The sequence below is a fragment of the Haliaeetus leucocephalus genome, unplaced genomic scaffold (assembly GCF_000737465.1).
Source record: "Haliaeetus leucocephalus isolate CR32 unplaced genomic scaffold, Haliaeetus_leucocephalus-4.0 Scaffold13, whole genome shotgun sequence".
NCBI classification, from domain to species: Eukaryota; Metazoa; Chordata; class Aves; order Accipitriformes; family Accipitridae; genus Haliaeetus; species Haliaeetus leucocephalus.
In genome coordinates this window covers 3,091,972-3,118,980 of record NW_010972449.1, presented here as the reverse complement: position 1 = coordinate 3,118,980, position 27,009 = coordinate 3,091,972, and the positions used below count along the sequence as shown (strand labels likewise).

The following is a 27,009-nucleotide window of genomic DNA, read 5'->3' as shown; positions in this document are numbered from 1 at the left end:
CACACGTCAGGTACTACATGGAAAGAAGAACTTGTCTTTGCATCCCACCCTTCAGTGAGGTTCAGTAAGAACCACAGTGCCTTTTAAAATCTTGAAAGGGCATCTCAAAGAAGCTAGGAATTTGTAATTCAGCAGTCGTGTTCAGAAGATTTCAGAAAAACACCAGTGACGAACTACATGGTAAAATGAATGCTGCAACAGATTCTGTGCATCTACAGAGCACTCGTGTGACTACCTGTTACAGCTCAAACAGAAGTGTGCAACAACATTATGACCATTCCTTATGATTTCTGTACCAGTAGTACCTGGATGTCCACCTCATGCACCATTTTGTGAGGCATGGTACATACACGTAATCAAAACAGACAACCCTAAGATGTTTAACAAAGATTCCCTTCATCCAAAGAGGCAGGGATGTAGCAGTCCTCGTGCAAGAAAAACACAATACCTCTTGGTTTCCAAAGATTCTTACAACACTTACAAAAGAAAAATGCAGCTTCACAAAGAAGCATTGAGAATAACTAACAGTGCTCCAAAGTCCCCACTGCTGAGGATGAGGTAACTGGTCAATATTGTCACAGCACTATAATTATCTTTAGCAGGTTCTCTTGGAGGAGGTGAGGATTTAAAAATCAGCTGGGTATGTTTGTAACATCTGTAAAGAGCAGCACACAATAGCAAGTTATTTAAATGATTCAAACTTCCCCATCGTGACAGTGGCACAGCAGTTTTCCTCTTCACAAATAAAAGCTTTAATTTACCAGTCAGTTCTTGCTGGGCACCGTCAGCTGACAGAGACAGCATTTTCTGCCTGAATGTTAATTTCCTCTCTTTAAAAGAGATGTACTTTCAGAGAGACAAACATCTCCCAGGACACGCTAGAGGCCTTCCTTCCTGGCCATTACCACAAGGTCACTTTGCAAAGTCCACGGTATTGTTCTAACCCTTTTTAAGAGGAGCATTTTCCAAGCGTGATGTTTGCAATACTCTAGCCTCAGATGCAGCCAGACAGGGCAGGGCCTGGCTGCTTTAAGCTACAGTACAGCAGTTGCTGAAGAAACCCTCAGGGGAGTTTATCCACCAATCACATAGCACATTACAAGGTTTCCAATGCAGTACCTCAAATTTACATACAGATTCCTCATATGTGAAAAGATGATCTCCTGCTGCTCCTGCTGTGTCAGGGATCAATACGACACCATGGCACTGCTGTCTGCATTGTACTGCCACTCTGTATTTCCTCCTGAAAGCCAGTGCCCTGACAAGAGTTTCCTGCTGAGGGAAGCCTTTTCTGACAATGTCATCTGGGACTGCGCTGAGCAGCAGCTCTTGCTGCTGGATGAACATCTGGAAAAGGGCCCCTGTGCTTCTTCAGCCTCGGGGTGCTTTTTAAGTCACACTTGTTATGAAATGTACTCCAGGACTGAGAAATTCACTGGGAGCTGGTGCCAACATCAGGAGGAGCAAGTTTATTATTTGGTATTACAACATTCCTCACTTACAGAATTGGGAACAGGCTCACCTGCTCACCCAAAACAAGACAGAGCAATTAGCAGGCAGAGATACTGCGAGACTGTCCTTCCACTCTCCCCTTACAGCACGCCAAGATGTGATGCACCCAGTGCCAAGGGCATTTTCTGCTTTGCCCATATCTGACAAAAGATGGAAACAAAGAGCAACGCTGTGACCAGAACAGCCTCACTGACTGCTCTGTTTCTGCACTCCAGGCAGAAGGGCAGGTAAGAGAAGAAACATCCTGGGTGCAGGTATCAAGCTCCCCACCAGTCCAGGGAGACCTGCCAAGGCTGAGAACTCCTTTCCCCTACCCTGGCAAGAAGGAAGCAGTTCAAAATCTTTGAGCTGCTTGTGGCAAGGGGAGGAGCTGGTACCACATCCACCAGACCACATCAGCTAGGGGAAAATACACCTATTGACCAAAGTGCAGATGGGATGTTCCCAGCAGGATGTGGGAGCAACCTGTATTGGCAAACTCTAACCACTCAGAAGGGAGTGCCAGGTGGTCAGCAGTCCATCCCATGCTTCCTAACCAGCTTGGTTGGCCCGTTTTTCACTTGTACAAGTCTGACTAGTATTTCATGTTCTGACTCTGTCCCTACCTCTTTGATGCCAGCATCCATTTCTAGCCTTTCTGCGCTGCCCTACCATCTCTTGGCTACCTCTTGACCCACATGTTTCAGAATAAATCTGTCTTACAAGACTGTCACAAGGCAGCAGCCAGAGCATTCCTGTCTGCCTGCCATGGGAGCTGTGAGGACCCAACACCCAGCCAGTTCTGGATAAGCAAGCAAGAAACCAGTTCTTTGGTTCCACTCCTAATGAACTACATTTTTTAAAAAAGAAAACAAAAAGGAAGGTAGAAAGCAGTATAAAGGAAGCTTCCCAGGTATCTCATGCCTATAAGCTTCTGGTGTTTTCTTCTCAACTGGGTGGTGCTTCTTGCTATTCCAAAGACTGAAAAACCAAAAGATTGAGTCACAGTCATAAATGCAATCTTCCGACCTGAACCAAGGCCAGTCAGAGTGGTTAGAAGCACTGAAGATATTAGACAGAATGCATACAGTGGCCCGGAGCCATGGCTGTTTTGAATGTGTTTACAGCTTGTCAGCCTAAGTACTTTAGTTTACTAACCAGGTTGGCATTGCATGTTGTATTCAATTACTGCAAGCCTGAGATTCACCAGCTCCAAGGATTAGACAGATTCAGCTCTTCTTGACTCTGTTTAAAGAACTCAGGGCTTTCTGGCTGTTGTTTAAATTAACAGCAATAATTGTTTTCTTGCAAATGTTAGAAGAACACAGATTAAGAATCTAGAAACCACAACACATAAGATTTTGCAAAGTGGTTGCTGCCGGCACAGCTCTGTAAAGAGAATCAGTGATTCAAAGTGGGCGTATAAAAGGCACTTTAACTCTCAGACCTTCCTTTGGTACAGTGTGTTCACATGCTGTGCAATGAATGCGTTCAAAGGAGAGGTTTCCCGTAAGGACAGCTCAGAATCTCAGAAAGAAGCTGACAGTCTACAAAGGAGAAAAACTATTTCTTTCCATTTTTAAAGTGTAAATATCTTTGAAAGATTCTGCTAAACAGGCTGGAGGTGTCTCATTGTCTTGGTGATATTAAACAGGGCAAATTCTGTAATCAAGCCAATCATGCTCCATTCAGGGAGAGGAAGGAGCAGGGAGAGGAGCCAACATTATTTATAACATCAGTACTGGTGTGCCAGCTCTCCTCAGGAAGGGTTGTACATCCAGGCAGAGCCCTTAAGGAGCAAAGAGTTGGAGAATAAAAAAAGAAAAGTTGCATCTGTTGGGGGTGGTGAGACGAAAGTGACAGTAAAACAAACCAAACAAACAAAACCAAATACTGAGAGGAAGAAAGGAGAAGGGTTTGGCAATGCTGGAGAGGGAAGGACAAGCTAGGAACAGTAGTACCAAGCAGAGCAGTAATCCCATTTATTGCTGTAGCTTCAGAGGTCAACTTTTCTGGACCCTCTTGGGACCAAGCTAGGAGAAATGTCCACAACCTGCTCTGCTACAGCCCTGCTTTCTGCATAGCTTGGCAGATAGTGAGAACAAAAGATTCTGGTCTGAGGACCGGTAATGGCTGCCAATGCTGCGCCAACCACAGACTGCACAGCAGAAAAGGGAAGAGAAATTCTACCTGGAAATCCTTAAGTGCCAGCCAATTTCCCCTCCACACAGAACAGAAAGTCAGAGTTAGTTGCTCAGCTTTAGCACTCCTGCCTTCCTGGGCGTGATATATACAAGAATCGGAGAGATCTATTTTGGCAAAAACCTCATCTTCTAAACTCTAGAGAAGTGACTCCATTTCCTGGGGGGTGGAACCAGCTTTGCCTTTCCACTGGCAGCCCTGCGCCCACCTCCACACAAGCCTTTGAGCCTGGCTTTGTTGGTGAGCTGATCTTGAAAGGCCTTTCTTCTTTCTGCTCTTCCTATTGCTGTAATCTCTCCCCATGTAGCAGCAACAGGATCATGATGACTGAAGCTTCCCATCCTCTCTCCAAGCTGCAAACTACCCACTCCAAAACTCTTGGCGATAACTCTTCTCTGGTGAAGGGTGCCAGTCACTAACTTTCCAGCTGTCCCAACACTTTCCTGTGCCCCAAGAATACTGTAGCAAGTTCTCCCTCTGTCCTCTAGCTCTATCCAGGTGTCTTCTCTACTTTTCACCCTAGCTGTTTGGGGAAGACAGACATATTCTCTCTCTTTCTGGGAGTGAATTATCACTACCTATTACAAACACTGTCTGACACCTTTTGCAGCTACCAGCACAGTCTTATTTGGCAAACATTTGGGCTGACGTTTTCCAAGACAGGTTTCCAGAATTTTTGGAAAGTTCAATCACAACAGTTCAACTGTTACAGAAAGCAAGGTTCAGGAAAATTAAATCACTTCTCAAGCTAAATAAACAAACAACTTAAGCATTAGTGGAACCTATTTCTCCTTTTTCCTCTTCCCCCTGTAGGCTTGCTTCAGAGCAACAGTCAAAGTTTGGCAAAAGCATTGGCTTTATGCCAGGACATGCGTCAGCAGCTCAGCATGAGATTCTGGAAGAGCCAGAAGAGGGGGTACGACCTAGCTTGCTCAACGCAAACATTTGTTAAGGCCTCCTTATCACAAGCACGACGCATCAAGGGATGCTGAGATCCACACTATAAACGCCCATGTTGATTATGTCCTCTCTGGGTCACAGACAAAACTGATGCTGGTGCACCTCTTGTCACCCTCCTTGGATAGCAACAGATGTTTGTGCAATGGACACACAGCAGGTGGAATATAAATACATAAGAGGTGGCTGAAGTGGTACAGTTTGGAGGCAGAGCAGCCAGCATCTTTTAGTCTGCTTATATGATGCAGGTGGTAGGGAGGATTGGAAAACAGATCCCAAATGACAAGGCGTAAACACCACAAACCTTCTGGGAGTCAATCGCGGCACTCGGTTCCTGGAACACAAAACATGAAGCACTGGGACTCAAGTCACCCTATATGCTGAGGGAATAACATGAAGCCCCTCCACAAGTAGTGCAGGAGATATTGCTTCATTCTCTTTTAGAGACACTGCTTTTGCCACTCTGCACTTTCTCTATGGTGGCTAGGTAGACCAGGTGGAACCCTGATGTGCTATCCAACCAAAGGCTATAGCTGCTATAAGGAGATGGAAGGACTTCAAACACTTGGCAGAAAAATACAAAGCCCACAGCAAGCCCACAAAATAAGTCAAAGCAAAATGCCCTCAACAGCCAGACAGCAACAACCCAATCTCCAAGAGGAAGGCTGGTCTCATGGATAAGGTAGATGAACATCACACTGGAATGCTGCTATGTCAGTGTGATGCTAAGCAAATGACTTTGAATTACATTTAAAAAAAATTAAAAAATCGTCTGCAATATTTTCCATTTTCTGGGTACCTGACTGGAGTGTTGTTAACACTTGGTTGCAAGTGAAATTAAAGGGATTTTACTTTAATTGTGAAGAGAACTGCATTAAAAGTCAGAACCTGGTTTTGTAGAACATTACGCATCTCACATTAAGCAGCCAAAACTAGCAGACACTTTTCCTATAATCTGTCTGCCTTGATTACCTGTGGTTAGTGAACATACCATTCTCTTATCTCACAGGAACATTGCAAGGATAATTAAGACCTGTGTAGCATTCCAACTGCATTCGGAGTTAATGGTTATGCCAAAAGGAAATGAGTACTGTTGTACTCCGAGCGGTTTGCACAGTGTCCTGTAAATAAGGTGTGCACATAGCTCTAGAGATAAAATACTGAATCCAGTGAGTATCATTCACTATATACACTGACCAATGCAGGAGCCTCACAGAAAAAATAGGACATGATTGTGTAATTGAAAGTTATCATAAAGAGATGTGGGGGTTTGGGTTGATGGCAAGTGGAATACGAGTCAACAGTGTGCTCTGGCAGCCAAAAGGGCCAACTGTGTCCTGGGGTGCATCAAGCACAGCACAGCTAGCTGGTCCAGGGAGGCGATTGTCCCACTCGGCACTACACTGGTGCGGCCCCACCTCGAGCACTGCGTGCAGTTTTGGGTGCCTCACTGTAAGAAGGACATCAAACTATCAGAGTGTGTCCAGAGGAGGGCAAGACTTACAAGGAACAGCCGAGGTCACTTGGCTTGTTCAGCTTGGAGAAGAGAAGGCCGAGGGGTGCCCTCATCGCAGTCTGCAACTTCCTCAAGGGGGGCAGCGGAGGGGGAGGTGCTGATCTCTTCTCTCTGGTGACTAGCGATAGGACACGAGGGAGTGGAATGGAGTTGCATCAGGGGAAGTTCAGATTGGACATTAGGAAATGGTTCTTTGCTGAGAGGGTGGTCGGTCACTGGAGCAGGCTCTCCAGGGAAGTGGTCACAGCACCGTGCCTGTCAGAGCTCAAGGACCATCTGGACAATGCTCTAAGTCAGATGATTTAGTCTTACGTAGTCCTGCGATGAGCAGGGACTTGGACTTGATGATCCTTAATGGGTACCTTCCAACTTGAGATATTCTATGATTCAAGACGAGGCTATAGGCACAATGCAAGGCTGGATAACCGCAGTAATTTCTTAACTCCTGAATGACTTCACAATCTTAGTATTTTGTCAAAGTGGTGTATATAGTGCATGTGCTGTGTTGTTACATACAGTTAACTGTTGATTCCTAGACTCTGGTCATAAAAACAATCTAAAATTTTCAGAATTAATTGCAGGCACCTAAGAAAGAAGTAAAAGGGCAAGGAGACAACTATAAAAGCAAATACATGTAAAAAAAATGTTTTCTGCTAATCAAGCATAGTGAAAAAGAAAATAGAACAGACATACGTCCTGGTATTTCTGATCCAATACATTTTAAGTGCTTGGCTCAGCACAGCGTGTTTGACACTTAATTTTGTTACTGATGTCTTTTCCGCTACAGCTGAAAACATAACTACAGTAAAAGCCATGTAACAAGTTGTGATGACAGAAAGTTTAACTTGTTTGGGAAATACTGCAACCATATATAAATTCTCTTCCTCCTTGTCATGGACCGTCCTTCATGAGTGGCATTGCCATTTGTGGACTAATTACAGAGAGGATCAACTGAAGTGGCTGAGGTTCACGATTAGAAGTTTAATCAGTATCAGGACACCTCTTTCTTTTGGAAGCCATAAAACACCTTTTTATAGTCAGAAAAAAGAAAGCAGCCATTTGTGTTAAAAATTATTTTTAAAAAGGCAGCCTTCTAGCGTTATTAAGGTAAATTTGAAATTAACTCCTGTTAAATACTTATGAGGAAATATTCAAAGAAGTAAAGAAGAGGATTAAATATTAGGCAGTGTCTCTTTCAGGCCCCCAGTCACAGGCACTATGACAGCTAGTTCTTTGAAGATAACTCTCAGCCATATGTAGTCACATAGTGTTTTTCCTTCATCCTGAGAAACATAACCTGGAAGTCTCAAGCCAACATTAAAACATTCTTGGAGCTTTTGAATTTACTAATTATCATTTCTTCATTCAAAAGCCTCTTACATATCACAAGAATTCTCATCTTGAGCGATAAAAAAGCATCTCAGAATTAACAGACTAAAGCATAAGCAGCTAACTAGATTCCATACTTTACAGTCAAATAAAATTAAGCAAATGTCAACAATATATGTACTTGGTAATGCTTTAAGAGATCTTGACAATGCACTTTTATAAATGAGAAAGAACAAGAACAACACTGTCTCAAGTAGGCTTCTTAATCTGACATTCATCCTAGAAAAAGTAAGGAAGCATATGATATGGCACTAACCAATAACGAGTAGTAGAAGGATGTATATAATGAATGCTGAGTAGCAATGGTTTGCGGAACTTGTCAGACTCGACATCGTTTTGATGCGAGATAAATGTCTGATAAAGGTGATGGTGTTGATTTACATGTACACTGATACCTGTAAAATATCCACCATCTTCTCCCATGACATCTTAATTAATAGGACAGAACAAGATAAAGCCAACACATAAGTTAAACCACTTAAATGACAGATTTCAAAGTGTCATTTACAATGTGGGAATTCAAGATTGTTTGGCTACGCTTTCTTAGAAATACATTAGGAAGGAAGTGACAGTTGTCTTTGTGCTATTAAGCACTTTTATGAATGACTTAGGGAAACCAAAAGTTTGAAGATGACAAAGATACTCAGGGAAGCAGCAACCTGGGATTGAAGTGCTCTACAATCTAGGAAGCAAAACGATAAAGAGAAACAAAGATTGAAAGTCAAACAGATTAATTCAAGCTGAAACTAAGACACCTTTGACTGTGAAGACAGCATTCAATAGTTATTTACCAAGGCAAGCAGCAGATTCTCTACCAAGACTATTGTGAAAACAAAAATAGAAATTTTCCTTAAGTTCCAAGCTATAGCCATGCTACTGAACCTGAAGCAAAAATAAAGCAAGATAGCCTGAAGGTCCACATCAAACCACAGGTTAGGCTAGGTGGTCCCTTCTGAACTTTTTATCTACCATAATTGATTATATAGATAGCTATTTAGCGAATAGTCAGATTTGTTATAAGAAGTAGCCATCTCCCACCCAAAGTCACCATACTTCAGAGCTGGCAGATTTAATTCCTCTTATTCCATTGTCACAGGGTAAAGGAAACAGATCTTATATTCTAGATGCTTTATCAAAGCCTTTAACCTACCTGAAAATAACTCTTATTTTCCTTGTGAAAGGCAATGACAACCCACACGCACAGATGTATGAACATCATAACGTAGGATGCTTTGTTCCAGAGCCTCCTTTCCAGGATATCTGGTATTTAGAGACCCTCTCAACAGCAATTAATCACCAATTCTCTCCACTAAAATTCAAAAAGGGTGAAAAACTGAGGCTTAAAAAAAATCATACACACAACACTCATCCCTGAAGCTTACGCTTAGCATCAGCTAGAAGCCACAATTTAGCTTTATATATACAGTATCAATCAGGCACTGCTATATTATGTCAGGTAATCTGTCCTACAGTGCTAGTAGTCCCTGTCTTTGCTTCCTGTTAAAGCTGTCTACCCCTTGCAAACCTACAAGGCTTTGCTGACACCAAAAAGGCAGGAAAGGACTCAGACTCACTGATTTTGTAGATTCCAGAGACCCTGAAGATAGGGTGTCTCGGCTGCCCCGACTCTTGGAACTGAGATGGGGTGAGGATGATGGCGAGTCATCAATATAGGGCATCATATCATGATGTCGCCTCTGTTCTTCAGCACGGTCTGCATCATACGCATAGCTAGGTGGTGTGCCACTGAATGAAGCATCTGTAAAAACACAGGAGAAAAATCTGTCCGGTCAGAGTCAAGCTGGACAGGAGACAGACTGGTCAACCAAGGCACTGCCTGCCTCCCAGCTATTATGATTACTTATCAGTAAACCCAGTGTCAGCGATAGTTAAATATAGATCAAGTGGAGGCGTAAATTTAATTAAACTCATGTTGTCACCAAATGTTCACTTCACTCATTTTAAGTCCTAAAAGGTAAAGTCCTTTCTAATACCTAACATTGGTGTTCATTTAATTATAGCTCCTTCCCTCAAGTTTTCTTTCAAAAGCATTAACATGAAAATAAATCCTTTTGCAGTCTCCATAAAAGTTATGCAGTCTGGGTTTAGGAATGTAGCGGGTTAGGGTAACAGACCCTGTTTTTTCTGTAAAACAAGAACAGATGATGCCCCTGCCAGTTTAGCAATCACAGATAATACATAGCTCAGGGGAGAAACATAACTCTTTCCAGACCTCTCAGGAACAAAAGAACTAGGAAAGAAAGGTCTTACATGTCAAGGGAACGCACCTACTGCCAAAAATAAAATCCTAAAAGGCCCTCTTCTATTGGCTGCCCCTCTGCCTCAATTTTGGGACTAACTCCTTAAACAAATGAACAAACCACTGCTCCCCCCGCCTCCCCCAAAACCCAACCAAAAAAAAACAAACTAAAAAGGATGGTGCTATGAAGAGTCAAATTAACCATTGTTGCACGAGATATCAATGAACTTCTGCAGGAAAGATGAGTAGTACAATTGATTCTGGTATCTTCAGTAGCTGTGTACAGAGACTGTTTCTGCAAAAATCTATATTAAGGACACACACTGAGCAGCTCCCTCTACCATAGGTTAAAAGGTCTTTTAGCTCTCTGCACAAAGAAATATACACAGAGGACCAAAATTTGCTTTCTGCACAGTGGCATCGCATCACATACATCTTGCCTGAGAGAAGCTGGAGACAACCTTACACAGGAGTTACACCGGCCTGTGAAGCACTTTCACCTGTCAATGCCCAGAGGTATGTAACAGTAACAGCCATGCATGGCCACTGAATACCAAAATGGTAGAGTTCCTCCTCCTCTTTCATTTTGTCCTGGTTTTGGCTGAGATAGAGTAAATTTTCACTCTAGTAACTAGTACAGTGTTATGTTTTGGATTTAGTATGAGAATAACATTGATAACACACTGATGTTTTCAGTTGTTGCCAAGTAGTGTTTATATTAAGTCAAGGATTTTTCAGCTTCTTGTGCCCAGCCAGCAAGAAGGCTGGAGGGGCACAAGAAGTTGGGAGGGGAAACAGCCAGGACAGCTGACCCAAACTGGCCAAAGGGGTATTCCACACGATGTGACATCATGCCCAGTATATAAACTGGTGGGAAGGGTGGATTGCGCTTGGGAATTAACTGGGCATCGGTCGGCGAGTAATTACATTGTGCATCACTTATTTTGTATATTCCAATTCTTTTTTTATTATTCTTGTCATTTTATTATTATTATCATTATTATTTTGTTCCTTTCTGTCCTATTAAACTGTTTTTATCTCAACCTATGAGTTTTACTTTTTTTTTCCCCCCGATTCTCTCTCCCATCCCACTGGGTAGGGGGGGAGTGAGTAAGCAGCTGCATGGTGCTTAGTTGCTGGCTGGGGTTAAACCACAACACAGTTACAAGCCACAAAATGCCATTCTTCTCTCAAAACTGAAAAATAACCACAGGGAGATAAGTTAGATCCACTTTTACAGTAGCAGGCAAGCCTTATGGAAGACAAAGCCACAAAAAAAAGAATAGCTTTTTTGTCTTTTAAGTTTAAAATTATCCATTAAATTCACACTTGAACACAAGTAGGACCAATTTTTACTTGTTTTCACAAATATCCAGGTTCTGTGAAAATAATAAGCAGCAGCTGCCAAGCATACCAATAATCCTGTTATACATCACTAAGGCAGGGTGGAGGAGTAACATTTTAAAGCCCACTTTCCTCCCTCACAGTAAACTCAGTTAAAGCATGACTCATTCCAGTAAAGGATGTGAACTTTGTGTGGAACAGAATAAAACTTGATCCATGTGGCTTATTCAGGAGGGAGAGCTGGTCTAGGGAATTTATGCAAACAATATACTGAAAATCCAACAATAAACTCACTGTAGAAGTGAGCCTCTGTCTTGGTTTGTACCAAATACCACCCAGCTAAATAACAGCTGTATATGAGGCCTTTAGGCTGCTGAAGAATCGTGGCAATATTATCTTAACAAGCTCAATAAGCTTCATGTCACCTACCGGCTCATGGTATTACCTGTGATCGTGCTCCCAGAATTCCTCAAAAGACCCATTAGATTGTGCAAGACCACGGGGGGGGGGGGGGGGGGGGGGGAAAAAGGGGGGAAATGTTCTGTGGAATGGACTTTTGTCTAGATGTTAGAGGTTTCCAGAGCTCCCCAACCATTTAGAAGACACCCTATTAAGTTGATTTGGTAAATAGAGGCTTGAAAGGGAGTTGCTGAAATAAGAATGCTCGGTCACAAACAAAAGAGATTTTTAGATATCTTGAAGTTAGATAACATCTACAACACCTGCAAGCCAAATAAATCTCTTGATGGAATTTTCAAAAGCTCTTTGGTTGAAAGAATGTGGAAGAGAAGACAGCATGGTCCCCACCTTGCACTACCCAAACAGGCAAGGAAACACTGAAAAGAAAAAGTAAAAATACCCTCCCCATACACAAGATGGATGGTCTTCTGTTTGGCCAGAAGGTTAGGGGACTGTTTTGACTTCAGAAACCAGAATTCTAAGTAGGAAGAAGGATGGGTTTCTCCTTGCATCTCTGCACTATTTATGCCATATTAAAAACAAACAAACAAACAAAACCATGCCAACAAAACCCCTAACACCATATAACTTCAGTAGAGGAGTGCAGATATCTGCTTTCCATTCAGCTGTCCCTTGCGCACCTTTGTTACCCAAGAAGCCTGCAAGATATTACTGGCAATTTAACACTGGCATTATCCAAGGAGGAACATCAGTACTGGGCGCTTATGTAGGCTTCATGCCTTTGATCAAGCAAGAGTTCTTTGTCATTCAGGAGTTTCTTCAAACTACTCTTATCCAAACCAGTTTCTCCTGGTTTGCAGTAACAAGACCATGTTGCTGTGCAGAAATTAAGGCAGGAATATTTCTTTCACTCCCAATGCTCACTTTCAAAATCTATAGTTTGTTCCACTTCTGTTAATGGGGGAGTGAAAGTAGACTAAAATATATTAGCAGAAAGGCTTGCAGTGAATCACAGTATTTTCACTTTCCTCACTTTCTCCTGCTAAAAAGCAGGCTTCACACTTCTACCTTCCATAACACGTTCTGTCTCCTACAGCACAGGGAAACCTTTATCTGAAACTGAAGGAAAGGGCAGGTGGAGGACTTGGCCTCAGAAGATGAGATTTATTCCTAGCTTTGCAACAAGATTCAGTCTACCTTTGAATCACTTTGTCTCCCTAACCATAAAAATGAAAATAACACATCTCAACAAGGAATGAATCTATCAGTGTCACAGAATGCCATGAGATCTGTGCATAGAAAGCTCCACACAGAATTTAAAACTTTATTTCTGTATCCTCCAGGGATCCTTTACACGTTAAAAAAAGCTTAGAAGTAGTTATAATCTCTCTTTTTTTCTATTATTGCTGCATACACCACTGAAATCCACCTATGGATATTTTAATTATCTCCAAGGCAGAAGGACCTTCCTGCTTTTACTCTACCATTTTTTCCAACAGAAGCAAAGTATTACCGTAGCCAGATACACTATGCAAGTCTTAACACTAATAAGGGAGGTAGAGACTTGTATCTCTGTGATTAGAGAGACCACTGTTGCTAGGGAAACTGGGTTATTCAGATCTCCTAAACCCAGCACAATGCTTCACAGGCTGTTCAGGCTCTACCTGGGAGCAAAAAGACTAGAGCAAAGAGAGAGCCAAGAGCTCACCTGCTCGGCACTTCCAGCTGCTCTGGGTGCTGCTGTTGTAGATGGCAAGTGGAGACAGCGGCTGGGCCCAAGCAAGAGCACTCGGTTTCTTAGCCAGTGTCTCAGATAGGGTGAGCATTAAGAGGGTTCTTATTCTTCTTTTAGGGCCAGCTAGTAACTCATCAGTAACCGAGCCATCAAAGCCAGAGAAAGATGAAACACAGGAACAACAGACAACTGCTGACAAGGGACAACTAAGGAAAAAGGGTAGGCATACAAGGGTGATGGGCTCAAACACGTTGTATTGAGACAGCACCAGAAAGAGATACTGAGGACGTTACTCTGTGTGTGTCATGCTTCTCTCACCTCACCAGCAGGCTTCCTTTCTCCTCCTCTTTAGGTAACCTGTAAGAGATCCCATCTCACAGAGAAGAGCAGCAGCTGTAACTTAGAGAAACAAGCCCTCTCCACACCTAAGAGTAGCTATTTCTACCACTGGCCCTCTGACATTCTCTTACAGTATCCCTCTCCTGCACCAAGCACAATCTTCAGGTGCAATGAACTACCTGGGGCTACACAAAAGCTCATCATCAATTCACACATTCTGCTAAAAACCTCAAGCATTTACTTCCACCTTTGGTGCTGCCAGCAATGGCCTCCCTGGCCTTGCTTTGCTCCAGCTTTTATGAGTCTGTTCCACCACCCCCCTCCTCAGTTACCGCTTCCATCCTCTCGCCTCCTTTCTCATATCTGTCCCTTTTTCATTTTCTTTTGGTTTTCTCAAACTTAATATTCCTTTTCTTTATTTTCCTTTTCCTCCCCTCTTCTAAAGTGCTCCTCTCCCTCACTACCTCAAGTTTCACCTGGCTGGGGGGTAAGGAAGAATCTAACAAATTTACAGTTAGTCACAAATTCACTGGCACTCAGAGACAGCACAGCAACACTATTCCCTGTCCTGCTGCCTACACCCTTCCTGCTGGGTGCCACATTCATTCTTTGGGAATATGAAATCAAGTCATAGATCTAACTCGAAAGCAGGAAGGGAAAAAGAAATTAACTTCTAAGTAAAAAGAAAGATTAGCTGCGTCTAATCCAGGGCCACACAATGGTTCAAATGCATGTGTCATACTTTTACAGCATCACAACATCCGTAGCTGCTTGAAAGGCTTAATAGCAGCACGCAGAGAAGCTTCCAAGCTAGCTGTGCTCCAGCTAATCCCGCTAAAAGAGCAGTGAAGCCACAGCAGCTCAGACCTGCCTGCCTAAGTAAATACCTAGAATCCTGGAGGGGGAGGGGGAATTGCACCTCATGCCAAAGCCCCACATCACTGTGGCTTCATTGTAAATGGTACCAAGGCTAGCAGAAGTTTGTAATGTCTATACTCACTCCAAAAACATTCCTGCAGCTGCAGAGTAGAAGAGAGCTAAGGCAGTTTGCATCTTCTGACTGTGTGTTTCTGTGCCAGGGAATGTGTGAGGCCATAGTTTGACAATGCATTGTCTTGGCAGCAATAGGGGTTTAAGGTTTCCCCCCACTAAGCCATAAACCACTGCACGCCCCTTTCCCCTCTTAACCCCTTAGTTCTGCAACCCCACAGATGTCTATGGTCCAGAAAAAGAACTCAGCCAGCTCAAAGAAAAATATCTTTAACACTTCCCTTCTAAGCTGGATCAGCTTTCTGATCTAGTTCATGGCACAGAAATCCAAACTGAAGGGATGAAGGGATACATGTGTGGTAGTTCAGGGGTGGGTATACTTAAAAACTTGTATTGCAACTGAAGACATCATATCATCATATTAGCAAAACACTGCTTGAGTTTCCTTTAGGCTGAAGCTTAGTCAACTCCTGGGATTTACACATGGCTGGTTTGGGGATAAGTTATCAAAATGCAACACTTTTTTTTTTTTTTTTTTTTTTTTTTTTTTTTACTTTTTTTTGGGGGGGGGTAACCTTTAAGTTACTAATATGCCTTACTGACCTTAGCTCCAGCTTTTACATACTACTGTTTGCTTGGTGATAAACAATACAGAATCCTATCATTTTATTTCTTAGTGCTGGCCAGGCTACTTGGAGAAGAATCAGGGATCCGGGCCCAGTGCCGAGCACATGTAGAAGTACATCAGTGTGGATGGGCTGTGAATGCAGTTGCCTAGGGAATACAGCAGCACTTTCTAAAAAAAATAGAAGAGTTAAACTATGGAAAACTGAGCATCTTGCTTATTTCCTTGACACCTTCTGAATCATCATCTCTAAAACCAGGAAATAGTGCACTCAATACTTTGTACAATTTTGCACAAAACTGAGATCCACAAACAATAATTATGTTGTCTACCTATATCAGAAGCTTGTCCCAGAATGAAAATCAAGTATCAAAAGGAAAAAAAAGAGAGCGTTTGCCATGTCAAATCCCTATGGCTTTATTCTTCTCAGACTGATGAAGAAAAGGCTCTGCTAGGATGCTAAACAGATTGAAAACAAACTATCTCCTTCATGCTCTGTATCTCTTCTCTACGAAAAGACAGTGTATCTACATGTAAAGATGTTTAGTGAAACCTGAAGCCCCCACTCAAATACAAAACCAAATCATTTAGCAACAAAAAGTCCCATTAGTCTGCAAATTCATTCTTTAGCATTAGATGAGCATGAAAACAGAAAGGCAAAAAGTAACAAAAGCTAGCTCCAAGCCTGCCTATGGCCTCAAACTGTATTTCTCCATTCAGCACATGAAAACAATCCAACTACCAGTGCTACTGATAGACTCCTACAAGGCACACCATCATTTACCATAGAAGAAAAATGCCCACAGAGGATGATCTTGCTTACCACTGCTGAACAAGCTCTTTGGGAGCATGGGTTGCAGAAGTAGAATTGCAGTGAAATACATAACACAGCCCACCCATAGGAAACACCCATCAGCACACAAAACCAAGGCAGAGTTAAACAAGCAGTTTCATACAATGCAGCCAAGCTGCAGTTTTCCTTCTGCAGGCACACATGAAATGGGCTCTGAAAGTGTGCTGTATGTTGACAACTAGCAATGAAACACTCTTTAGGGAACAGGACAAAAGGGGAACAGTACCCCAGGAAGGGAGGTTTCTAAATACATAGCTGGACACTGGAATGACAACTACAGCTTACACAACAACCAAAAAAGGAGTTCTGTGAAACCAAAACTTCAGCAGATTTCCCTGAAATCACCACATCCATTTCAGGTTTGTATCGTCCCCTCTCCCATTGTAATAGGTCATCTTTCTGCAGCATGTTAAGTGGCTGCAGAAACAAGTATCTGTCACACGTACATTTTACCCAATGTTTAATTTTCTTTTAAGGGTAACGGTGTGTTTGTGTGTGCACATGTGAGTGCACATGTATGCATGCATGTAGTGATTGAGAACTGCATCTTATTTTTGAGATGGAAGAGGGAGAAAGCAATGTACCTTGCATATGGAAGCAGCAAGACAGCTGGTGGTTCTCTCCACCCTCCCTCCCCCGGGGGATCTCAGGCCATAGATGTTAACCAGCCTCCAAAAAACTTCTGTCTCTACCACAGATGAGCTTTATCCTTGTAGCAGACAGCGCCCTTAAGTCTTTAGGAGATGAATTAACTGCAGTCCACTTTTAATCTTTTAGGTGTGTCAAACCCAGATCATTAAACATCTAAAAAAGATCAGAGCTTTTTAATCTGCCCATACATTCCATGAAGAGTTCATGCAGAGACTAGAGGACAGGTCTGTTTGTAGCAGTCTGTTACTAAGACATGCTGTTGTATTTTGCTCTGATTGGCTTTTTCCTGGGGACAGATTTAACAATCACACAGATCTAATACCCATGCAGAGTGAGGTTCCATGATCCAGCCATGATGTGAAAGCTGGAACTACTGAGACCATTCTCCACCTCTGGAAAGCCTAAGGCATCCTCACACAGGACAGAAAGAACTGCTCATGAAGGCTACTGAGAGATTTGTTATCATGAGAGAAAAAATCAGGAAGCTAACTCGATCCTTCAGGAGAGTCCATCTTTTACCAGACAAGACTGCACTGTAGCATGCATATTCCAAAGATTTCCCTTCTACCAGCCACCACAACTTCCCACTGCTCATCTTTGCTTCAGACAACTCTGGCTCAGCAACCATGGAGTGCTACATGCTAAGGAGTGTAGACCAAGCTGTCATCCACACATTACATTCAGCCAGGCTTTGACACAGTGCATGCCACCGAGGTCAGCAACAGAAATGTAGCAGAGGTGTAAATTCCCATCTCTCTAAAACGTCTGACACTTGGATCAGTTTCAATCAAACTGAAATACTGGGAGGGAAACACAACCACTGCACACCACAAACTAGACAGAGGAGTCCAACTGATGATAACAGTTGTGATTAGGAGGAAAACAAGTTACAAGTTTAGAAGATGTGGCCTTTCAAATATAGGATGTCTCCACAGCAATTTGTAAATTTTAAGATATACTACAAGCACGGTGTATGTCACTAACATTAGGAAAGACAGTTACCCATAGTTACTGCAAAAGGCAAGAACTGAACATTTCTCTATGACAGTTGACAATGCCTATGTCCTACTGGCTGCTACATGCTCTCCAAGGCACTTAAAAAGTTTAATCGCCATCCCTTAGAGCCCTAAACATCAGCAAGTAAACACATGCATATATGAACGAGGTATGTTCCCAGCATGACTGGGTGCAAACATGCTGCCAACAGGGAAAGACAGAGAAATTCAGGTCAGGCCTGAATTACATAGGTACTATCCATTCAAGGAAGAGTGTGAGAATACTTAACTCGCAGGGCAGGCCAGGGCCCAAAACAGCGAAACTCCTGTTGCCTTTTTTTTTTTTTTTTTTTTTTTTTTACTTTTTCTCCTAAATGTTTACCACTAGGTCATATGGCACAATGTAACGCCCCATAACATGGATGAATACCTCTCAGACTCCTGCCTTGCACAGAGCAGAAAGTGAATCTGTTTCCATCCATGGTCTGTATCTTTAGATTCCTCTCCTGTTCTGTTTTCCCAGGCAGGCTGGAAAGGTTTCCATGTTCAGTTCATGTTGGAGTCAGGCCACTGGATGTTCCTGGCAAAGTAAATCCCAGAGCAAACTGGGACACCTTTCCAGTTTTCTTTTCCATTCCTTAGTCAGGATTGTGCACCAAGTTTAGTTGTTCTCATTCACTGCAAGTCTAACAGGCAGAAAGCAAATTTTAGGCCTGGTCGTTCAGAATTTAAGACTTTTTTGCAGTATAAAAATACATGGACAGGCAGATACATTCATAAGTATGTGTGGCTTTGCACCAAAGGCACCAGGAGCTTCAGCACTGACTAAATCAGAGGTGCAAGCTGATTGAAATAGAGAAAAGGTTTCCATGAAAAATAAGGTAAAAAAACCCAAAACCAAAACAAAACCAAACAAGTAAACAACCACGAATCACACACAGCTGTAAGGAGAACCACCTAGAATTCAGACTATTTCCCAACAAAAGCATGGAATGCATTATGAGAGCTAAATTTTTAGGATTCAAGCAGTCTCCACTCCTTTGTAGGTTCCTGTCCACGTCTCCCCCCACTGTACCGTAACAGGCATGTTTGCAGGGAGCACAGCAAACCACAATAGGAGCTGGCTAAGCTAAAAATAACTGGCAAGAGTGTTATTTCATAACCCAGAGCAGTTCCCTATTCCATTTCACTGATCATCTCCACACAATGCATCAGCATAACAGCACAGAGGTGGGATGGAGCAAGTGTGACTGCTCAGGTCAGCATTACTGCTGTGCCCGAACTACAGCCTTCATTTCATTTCTCAAAAACAAACAAACAAAAAAACAAACCCCAAAAAACAACCAAACAAACAAAAAACCCCAAACCCTAGTAACAAAGCCTAAAGGAAACTGCATGTACCAACTACATTGGGAGGGCTGCTTCTCTCATACCTAGTGTGGCTCTGTCATTTGACAGGTGAATGGATGAAAATTCCAACCATGATCAGCATACTATTTACTATTTTGTTCTTCACAGTTGTCTCAAAGTCTTGCAGCCACTTCAAACAATGTTTGGCAACAGGAATCTCCAGAAGAGATTAGAAAATTAATAGAAACAAAACGGACCAATTGCCACAGCACGATCTGTTAACACAAAAACCCACGATGTATATATTCCATTTCCTGTATTTAACTAGAGCAAACTAAAAATCCTGCCATGCAGAGAGGAAAGCGCCTGTTAAAACAAGAGTTTAACTGAACTGACAGTTTTGTGAGAAAGGAAGGGAGGACCAGCCCTAGGCAGCAGGGGGTATTAAAGTCTATTCAAAAAAACAGTAAAAGTGTCTGATAAGAATACTGTTCTGTTTCTAGATCTTCAATCTCTTTCAGGATGAGTTGCTTTGGATTTTTTTTTTTTTCATATTGTTTTGTTTTCTCACTAGTGCAGCTAGGACACTAAGAAGCCAATAAAGCTAGCCACCATTTTCCTGTTTACACTGTAAATCTAGCCACTGACATCTTACTTGTTACACTGTAAAAAATAAGCTATTGATTTACCATCTTGGCCTAGAACAAGCAACCCAAGCTAAATGCCTTGCTAGGCAGATGGTTCTGCCTACACCACTAACAACCTTTTCTGAACACAGCTGCTGCCCAAGCTCAGTGTCTTCCTGTCATCTGGCTGGAGAAGAAAAAACAACAGTTTTGTGTCATTCATAACCATGGCAAGGTAGTTATAGAAACCTTTTCTTTTTTTTTTTATTAAAGATGCTGAAGGTAGAACACAGCTCCCTACCAGCATTAATAAACTCCATCTACTCCCCAACTCTTTTCCCTTGAAACTACTAGATTACATGAAGGCAGCTGGGGTCACATGCCAAGGTTTGTTCTGGGCTAGTAAATTCTCACCTGACATAGCATACCACCTTTTTTCCCAAACTGTGTGCTGCTTTTGCAGAATCTCCTTCTAGAAGTGGAAGTCCTCCTCTAATTATTATGATTGTGAAGAATAAATTCAGAAAAACATGATTCAAGAACAAGCAGTACAGTGGTGCCAGTCAGAGTTCTCAGAGAAGCTAAAGAGCAGATGAGAGGAAAGACCTCTCAATCTGAGCTCATGGTATACTCTATCAGACACCAACAATGCTGTTTTACACTTCAGCACCATTGACTGATATTCATTGCTGTTCATATTTTACTAAAATATGGGATAAGAGGGAGCTTATTTTGGTAACACAGATGTGTTACACCACCATTTCATTAAGCTCTGCCATCTCACAGCATGAATGAACCAACAAGTGATTTTGAAGCCATGCCAAGGGGAAGCACTAAAATGCCAAAGAATTTCATCCAAAGGAAAACAGGACCATGCCAGTCCCAACTAAGATGCAACAACCTATGTAGATGATGGTGTCCCCCAACAGCCTTCTTCTGTGCCCAAACTTGTTTATACAAAGCAGAGTTCCTGCTCAGACAGTAGCTCTCAAAGCAAATGCTTAGAGTCTTCATGCCCAGCAAGTCACAAAGTAGTTTCATATGGTAACTTTGCACCAAGGCCAAGAACTGAGCTCTTAGGCTCCCTAATGCTTCAAGGAGAGCTGTGGATATGCAGAGGCACACAGACACAGGCAGGATCAGAGCCTGGCTCCCTGTGCAAGCAGCTGTGACTGCCACACACACACACTTCAAGGGCACTCAGCAGCTGTAATTCAGATCAGCTGGTGCAGGAGAAGAGGGCAAAGCAGAAGGACTTACCAGTGAAAACAGCTCTCTGTGCTGCAGGCCCTAGAGAAGCCTTTGCACTATTGCTGTACTGCGTAGCTAAGGATTGTCAACAGTGAGAACTCATCCCCAGGCAAGTCACAAAAGAAACAGATTTTCAGGGAGGCTGTCCCCATACCCCACTTTCCTGCACAAGACCTTCTCTTTCCCTAGTGGTGAAGGAAGCTTGTTAGGGCAGCGCTCCGGACACAAAGTGTCAAGAAACACAAAATATATACACTAAGTGTGTGTACATACATATATATATGTATACATACATATATATATGTGTGTGTGTGTGTGTATATACACACACAGAGTAGAAAATTGACCACTTGTCCCAACTATCTGGGAACAGGATTTGGCTGTGCCAAAATACAGGCTGAACCCAAGGAATCCACACCAGACTCGCATGGAGCAGTCTGCACAGCAGGGTAAGATTTTAAAAGATTAACCAGTACAGCATAGACACTCATATACAGAGCAGACACAGCCAGTGATGATGCTTGCTGCTGTTAACACTTTCATTTCCAAATTCCATTGTTTAATAAAAACAGGTAAAGAGAGAGTCTGAGCAGCTCATCCAGAGCATAACACAAGCCAGAACAGACCTAGAGGATTAGTTTACCCGAGGAGCTAGTTCAAAGCAAGAAACTTTAAAAACAATATAGCAGCAAAAGAAACACTTTCCTCTTTTATTTCCAGCAGCATCCCCCTCCCAAAAGAGCCAGACAACCATTCCCCAACAAGAAGCACTGAAATTCCAGGAGTGATAATCACAGTGGTCTGACACTGGCACCTAAGGTCTGCTTCTGATTTCAAGCCTGAAAAAAATAAATCAATTATTTACCAGAATTACGACCTACTTAGCAGATAATAGCCTGGGATCTCCCCCCCCCTTTACAAGCAACATTTTGCTAGAGAACAAAGCATTAAAAAGGAAAGTGGGAGCTGTAACAGGGGCTGTCTTGCATGAGCTATCAACCACCAGCAGTACTGCCACATCAACTGCTTGTGAACAGCCCCGAGCAGTTCCCAGCAGGCAGGTGGTGACTGGAACCAGCTTCCATTGTGTCAGGGACCACTGAGCCGCTCATCCCTTTGCTCACTGCAGCATTCAAACAAGGGGCTTAAAAGCATCTTGCGCTCAGCCAAAGCAATGAGCAAGCCTGAATGCGTGTGACTGGCACCTGAATAGTGGTCGTGGAAACCCTGGCTATTAGATGCTCTGCATGAACTGACACTGAAATCTGTATTTTGACAGGAAAAAGAGTCTTCAAATCCAAGAACCACTAAGAGAAGTTCTAAGGAGGGCCACCTACAGCTAACAAACAGAAAAACCTCAAATTTTTGAGACAAAATCCAAAATCTTCAAGCCACAGACACAGAGCTTCCAAAAGCCCTTTGTGTGGGTCTAGTGATAACAGAACTTTGTGCCCAAATGCATTACAAGTACACATATGGTCTCAGCATCTTGACCAGACACCTTAGAAAGAACAGAGACCTAAATGATTCTTTGGCCTCATTCAATTAAAGTTAGCAGAGGTGGGCAAATACAAATTTACATCAGTTTGTATTGCACTGGAAGCTGGTTTCACCCCACCTACCCCCAAACAACTGATTTAGGAATGGTGTCAACCTAAATTCCTTATATAGTCCAGAGAAGCAGACAAGAATCTTAGATGGGATAAACTGCTTACTGGAAGGGGATCAATTGCTTGACAACAGAAGAAATCCTCACAGTTATGCTCCCCTCTTCAGAGGCAGGGGATCCAGGCCATGGTTTCTGACTTGACCGGACCATTTTGGAAGGGAAAAAGATTAGCCAGGCACAGATACATACTCTGAACTGAGTAAATTGTACGTACAGCTAATCTTTGTGCCAGTAACAGAGCACACACCCAGAAGGATGGCTGCGCTCCTCTACGCAGCACAGCTGTAGCCTGCTGGCTGCTCTAAAGCTTAGCTGCCTCATATCTTCATTCCTTTCATAGGAAATGTATTTATTTATTTTAATCTCTTGTCTATCATATCGTGTTTGTAGGCAGTCAAATATTTTGAGTGAAAACTTTAGAGAAAAACCTAACCCTCTTTAAATGGAATAAATGTACAACCAGAAGCAAGTAAAACACAACAGGGGAAAAATAAAGGAACACTTGTACATCAACACTATATTTAGATACTGCTTTACTAGGACTTTTACAGAAACTTGGAAGGCGTGTTGTGTTGATGCTTGGTCCAGCCCTAAAAAACTTCAAGCAATTTGACACAGCCCTGAAATAGAAGTTCTGACGTTTTAGACTGCAAGCTGCACAGAGCAGATACTGTTCAACAGCACAGTAACTGTTTTCTACAAAACCTCTGCACCCTGCTATGTTTCCTGGATTAATGCTTCACTTTAATTTTCAGCAGCATTTTTAAACAACTACACTGTCTGACAGACTCATGCACTTTGATAGGTTTGAGATAACTGAAGAATTAGTGGGACAAGACAAGATTCCTGTCAATATTACTGGAGCAGAAAGACAGAAATACTAATTGTAAGTTGCTATGTGGTACTAACTATCTGATGTGCCAAGCAGGGTATCCACTCACGCAAAGTGGAAAGCTGGTTCCTGCCCCAAGAGTAGGGTTTGGCCAGAATGGAAGACAGACCAAAAAGAAAACCTTAACCTGGGATTTGTTTTACTTCCTCAGGGTGGTGCAAGCCACAGTACAGATTTTTATATAGTTCATAAAATGCACCCACCCAGCACTGCGGGCATATATTTTATTACAAAAGCTGTATGTGGCAATGGAAATCCTGTTCAGAACATAACTACCACAAAACAACCACCACCACCTTCAAGAGGCTCCTTTTCTATCCCAAATACTCAATTCTCCACCTAAAAACAAAAAAATAGGAAAGAAGGAAGGTAACTTGGGAAGGTGAATTAAAAGGGAAGTACTGGTACAGGACGTGGGGTTGAATTTTTGGGACCACACTGCTACCTCATAAGCTCAAGTAAGTAATGAAAATAAGACTTAGACTCAAGCTACTTGAGTAAATTTTAGCCTAGATCCTTGGCCAAGAAGCTTTCAATCAAAAAAGTGTAGACTATAAAAACAGCAGGTGTTAAAGATGCCACAGAGAATGACATCAAGTAGTAATGGAAGAAACACAGTTCACACAAAAGAGATGACAAATATCCTCAGGCACTTTCTTCCTCTTAATAATCACAACCGTTTAAGTTGTTAGTTTTACATCAGCAACACAGGGCTTGTGGACCACAAGTGGCTAGACACAGAAGGAGCTATGGGAAGCGAAACATGCCTCTTCTATCCTAAAATAAAAATGGGCTGGAGGCTCAGCACCAACTGATCATTTTATAAAGGGCAAGCTGCCTTTTAACAGCAGCCTGGTAGAGATGAAAAATGATGGAATAGCCTCATTTTTGTTTATGGGTTTGTTTTTAACAGATGGGAATGAGAGAAGAGAAACAAAACAAACATAACTCATTCCTTTTGCATATTACATTACTCCTGAATGTAACAGCAAAGAATAAAATGTTAAGTTTCATAAGCACCTGCACTGATGATCCATGTGTATTAATGAATTTTAACACAAAGCTTTCATGAAGCTGAAGGCTGAATTCAGTGAGCAAGATGAGAACTTCCTAGGTGAAGCCAGCATACCCTTGTGCCCACCAACTACCTCTCAAAGATTAAAGTACTCAATCCTCAGTTTTATGTCAAGCAGATAGGATCTCTTGCCTTTGTTTAGTATGCCCCTCTTCAACAGGAGCATGAGGATCCACACTGTATCCAACTCTATTGCAAGGTTAGGTCCAGTTTCTCCTCTGCCTGTAATTAGCATCTGATGTTGACAAATGGGAGAGGAATAAGGGAAAAAAAGCACAGCTGACCCTTGTCAAAGGGTGGCAGTATGATGGCCTGGACATCACAAACTGGATGTTAACCGAAGGACTTGGTTGTTCAACCTTAATCACTACCCCTATTCTCTACTAGTCACACTACAGGACTTTACAACTGCCAGCTCCCTCTTCCAAAGCCTGGAGATTTAATCTTAAAGTGAACCTGAAGTCAACTTGAAGTCATGCACACCAGCTATTCTGCCTCAAAGAGGCACAAAGGGTCACAGGAGCAAAGGCAGTGAGAGTCTCAGGACCTGACATGCTCACACAAGGGACTATTTTAATAGAGTACCACAAAGTATTCCTGCTGCTGTTGTGTCTTGGTTATGAGGATTTCAGCCTAACGCGTAAGCCTCCTTCCATGGCTGCCTCCCTCCCACAGGGAAGGGTGAGCACTGACTGATAGGTCCCTAGCAAAGACCAGACACTATTCCTTTTCTGTAACTGCTTCTTGGAAACCAAGTTCCCCATGGGACCTGGCAAAAAGCCAAGGGTGAAACGCAAGATTTAGTAACAGCAGGATCTGCAGCACAGCAGTCTCGCAGCGCACAGACTTCTCTAAAGGGATTACTGGCTATCAGCCACTCTCAGAGGGGGCTCTTTACATGAGGCTGGCACTTCTCCCAGCAGAAGGCGTCAGGGGATGACACAGACACTAGATAACAGAGGCATAACAACCCAGCATGCACTCACTATGGATGAACCCCCTTCGAGAATCAGGGAAAAGCAGTTACTGCAACAGGGGGTCTTGTCAGATGACAGTATTAACTCTACAGCTACTAGCAGTGCACCAAATGGTGCTTAACCCCAGAGCACCCCTTAAACACAGGAGCTTAGGCCCCCCCTTCTCCACTCCAAGGCAGGCAAATGGCACAAGTGGAACCAGTGCTTACCAGAGACCATCACACATCTGGGCATCCCATGAACTAGTCTCACAAGGACATTATTGATCAATGCTATTTTTCACCAGGTGCATGTAAACGGCCAGCAGATAATACTGGTACATGGGAGCACAGGCAATCATGCTGTGCCTTAGAGTGGGGAATGTGGCATTAAGAAAGCTTGTGCGTTCAAAAGACAGGTGTTTAAAACCCACCTCTCAGCAAAAACTTGGAATGACCATATTGCAAAATGAGCTTCCCTCTGGATATACAATTTCTTATTCAAACCCAGACTCACCTTTCAGGCATATAAACAGTCCAGAATTAAAATGTCCCTCTCTCCCAGTAACAGTATTTTCTCTCTAATCTGCCCTCTAGATAGGACAGGCTTGCCTCTCCCTGTTGCTTCTCTCTGGCCAGAATGTAAAGCTTCTTCTCGCCTGGTATCCTCCAAGACCCTCAGACTTCTCTTGCTTAGCCCACAAGGTCTGCCACGAAGTCAAGGCTGGAAAAGTTTTTTTGTATGTGAATATTCCTATTTTGCTGTCCCAAGCATTTCTGTAAAACAAGAAGAATGCTACACCCTGTAGCTTACAGATGTCAGGATACCTGGCCTACAACACAGCAGGTTGCCCTGTGCAACTTGGTAAGAAACTTTAAAGAGGCACATCCAGTAAAGATTCTCACCTCCTTTGAATTCTGTTAATAATCCACTTTTCCTACTGAATGCTGTCCATACGTTACTGAGATCCTAAGAATGCAACAGCGTGGGTCGTGTACACAGCCCTCCACATCTGGAGGCTTGCAAACAATGGGAGGTCAAGGCTGCATCATGTGCCAGGAAGCTTTAGGCACTATGCAATCAGCTCAGCTACTTTTGTGGTTTAGTGCCTAGCCTCAAAACACCACGTTCCCATTTTGAACCTACCAAAAACAGCTCAACTAATAGGCCAAAATGCTGTGTATAAAATATATATTTAAGGGAAGCAAGGGCGGGGGGGGGGGGGAGAAGCCATGAATAGAAGCCTTTATGTCAGGACTTACTCCCCATCTACTAGTTGGGTATTTTAAATCTCTCACCCTCCATTGCCCATGGTTATTGAGTTCAATATAAGGGAAGGAGGGAACCACCTTAGACAAGCCCCTCCTGCTTAGTTGCTTTAAATGGTAACAAGTTCCCATTTAGTTTCACCATGTGTAACTGA

General features: G+C 42.7%; 1 protein-coding gene across 1 annotated transcript in view; it reads right to left on the bottom strand.

Moving 5' to 3' along the window:
• The window catches only part of BCR (breakpoint cluster region), a 101,446-nt gene that overhangs the window by 40,463 nt on the left and 33,974 nt on the right, over window positions 1-27,009 (bottom strand). The window contains exon 2 of the mRNA XM_010575139.1: window positions 9,130-9,314. Within this exon, the coding sequence (XP_010573441.1) occupies window positions 9,130-9,314 (185 nt within the window). The remainder of the gene's footprint in view (window positions 1-9,129; window positions 9,315-27,009) is intronic.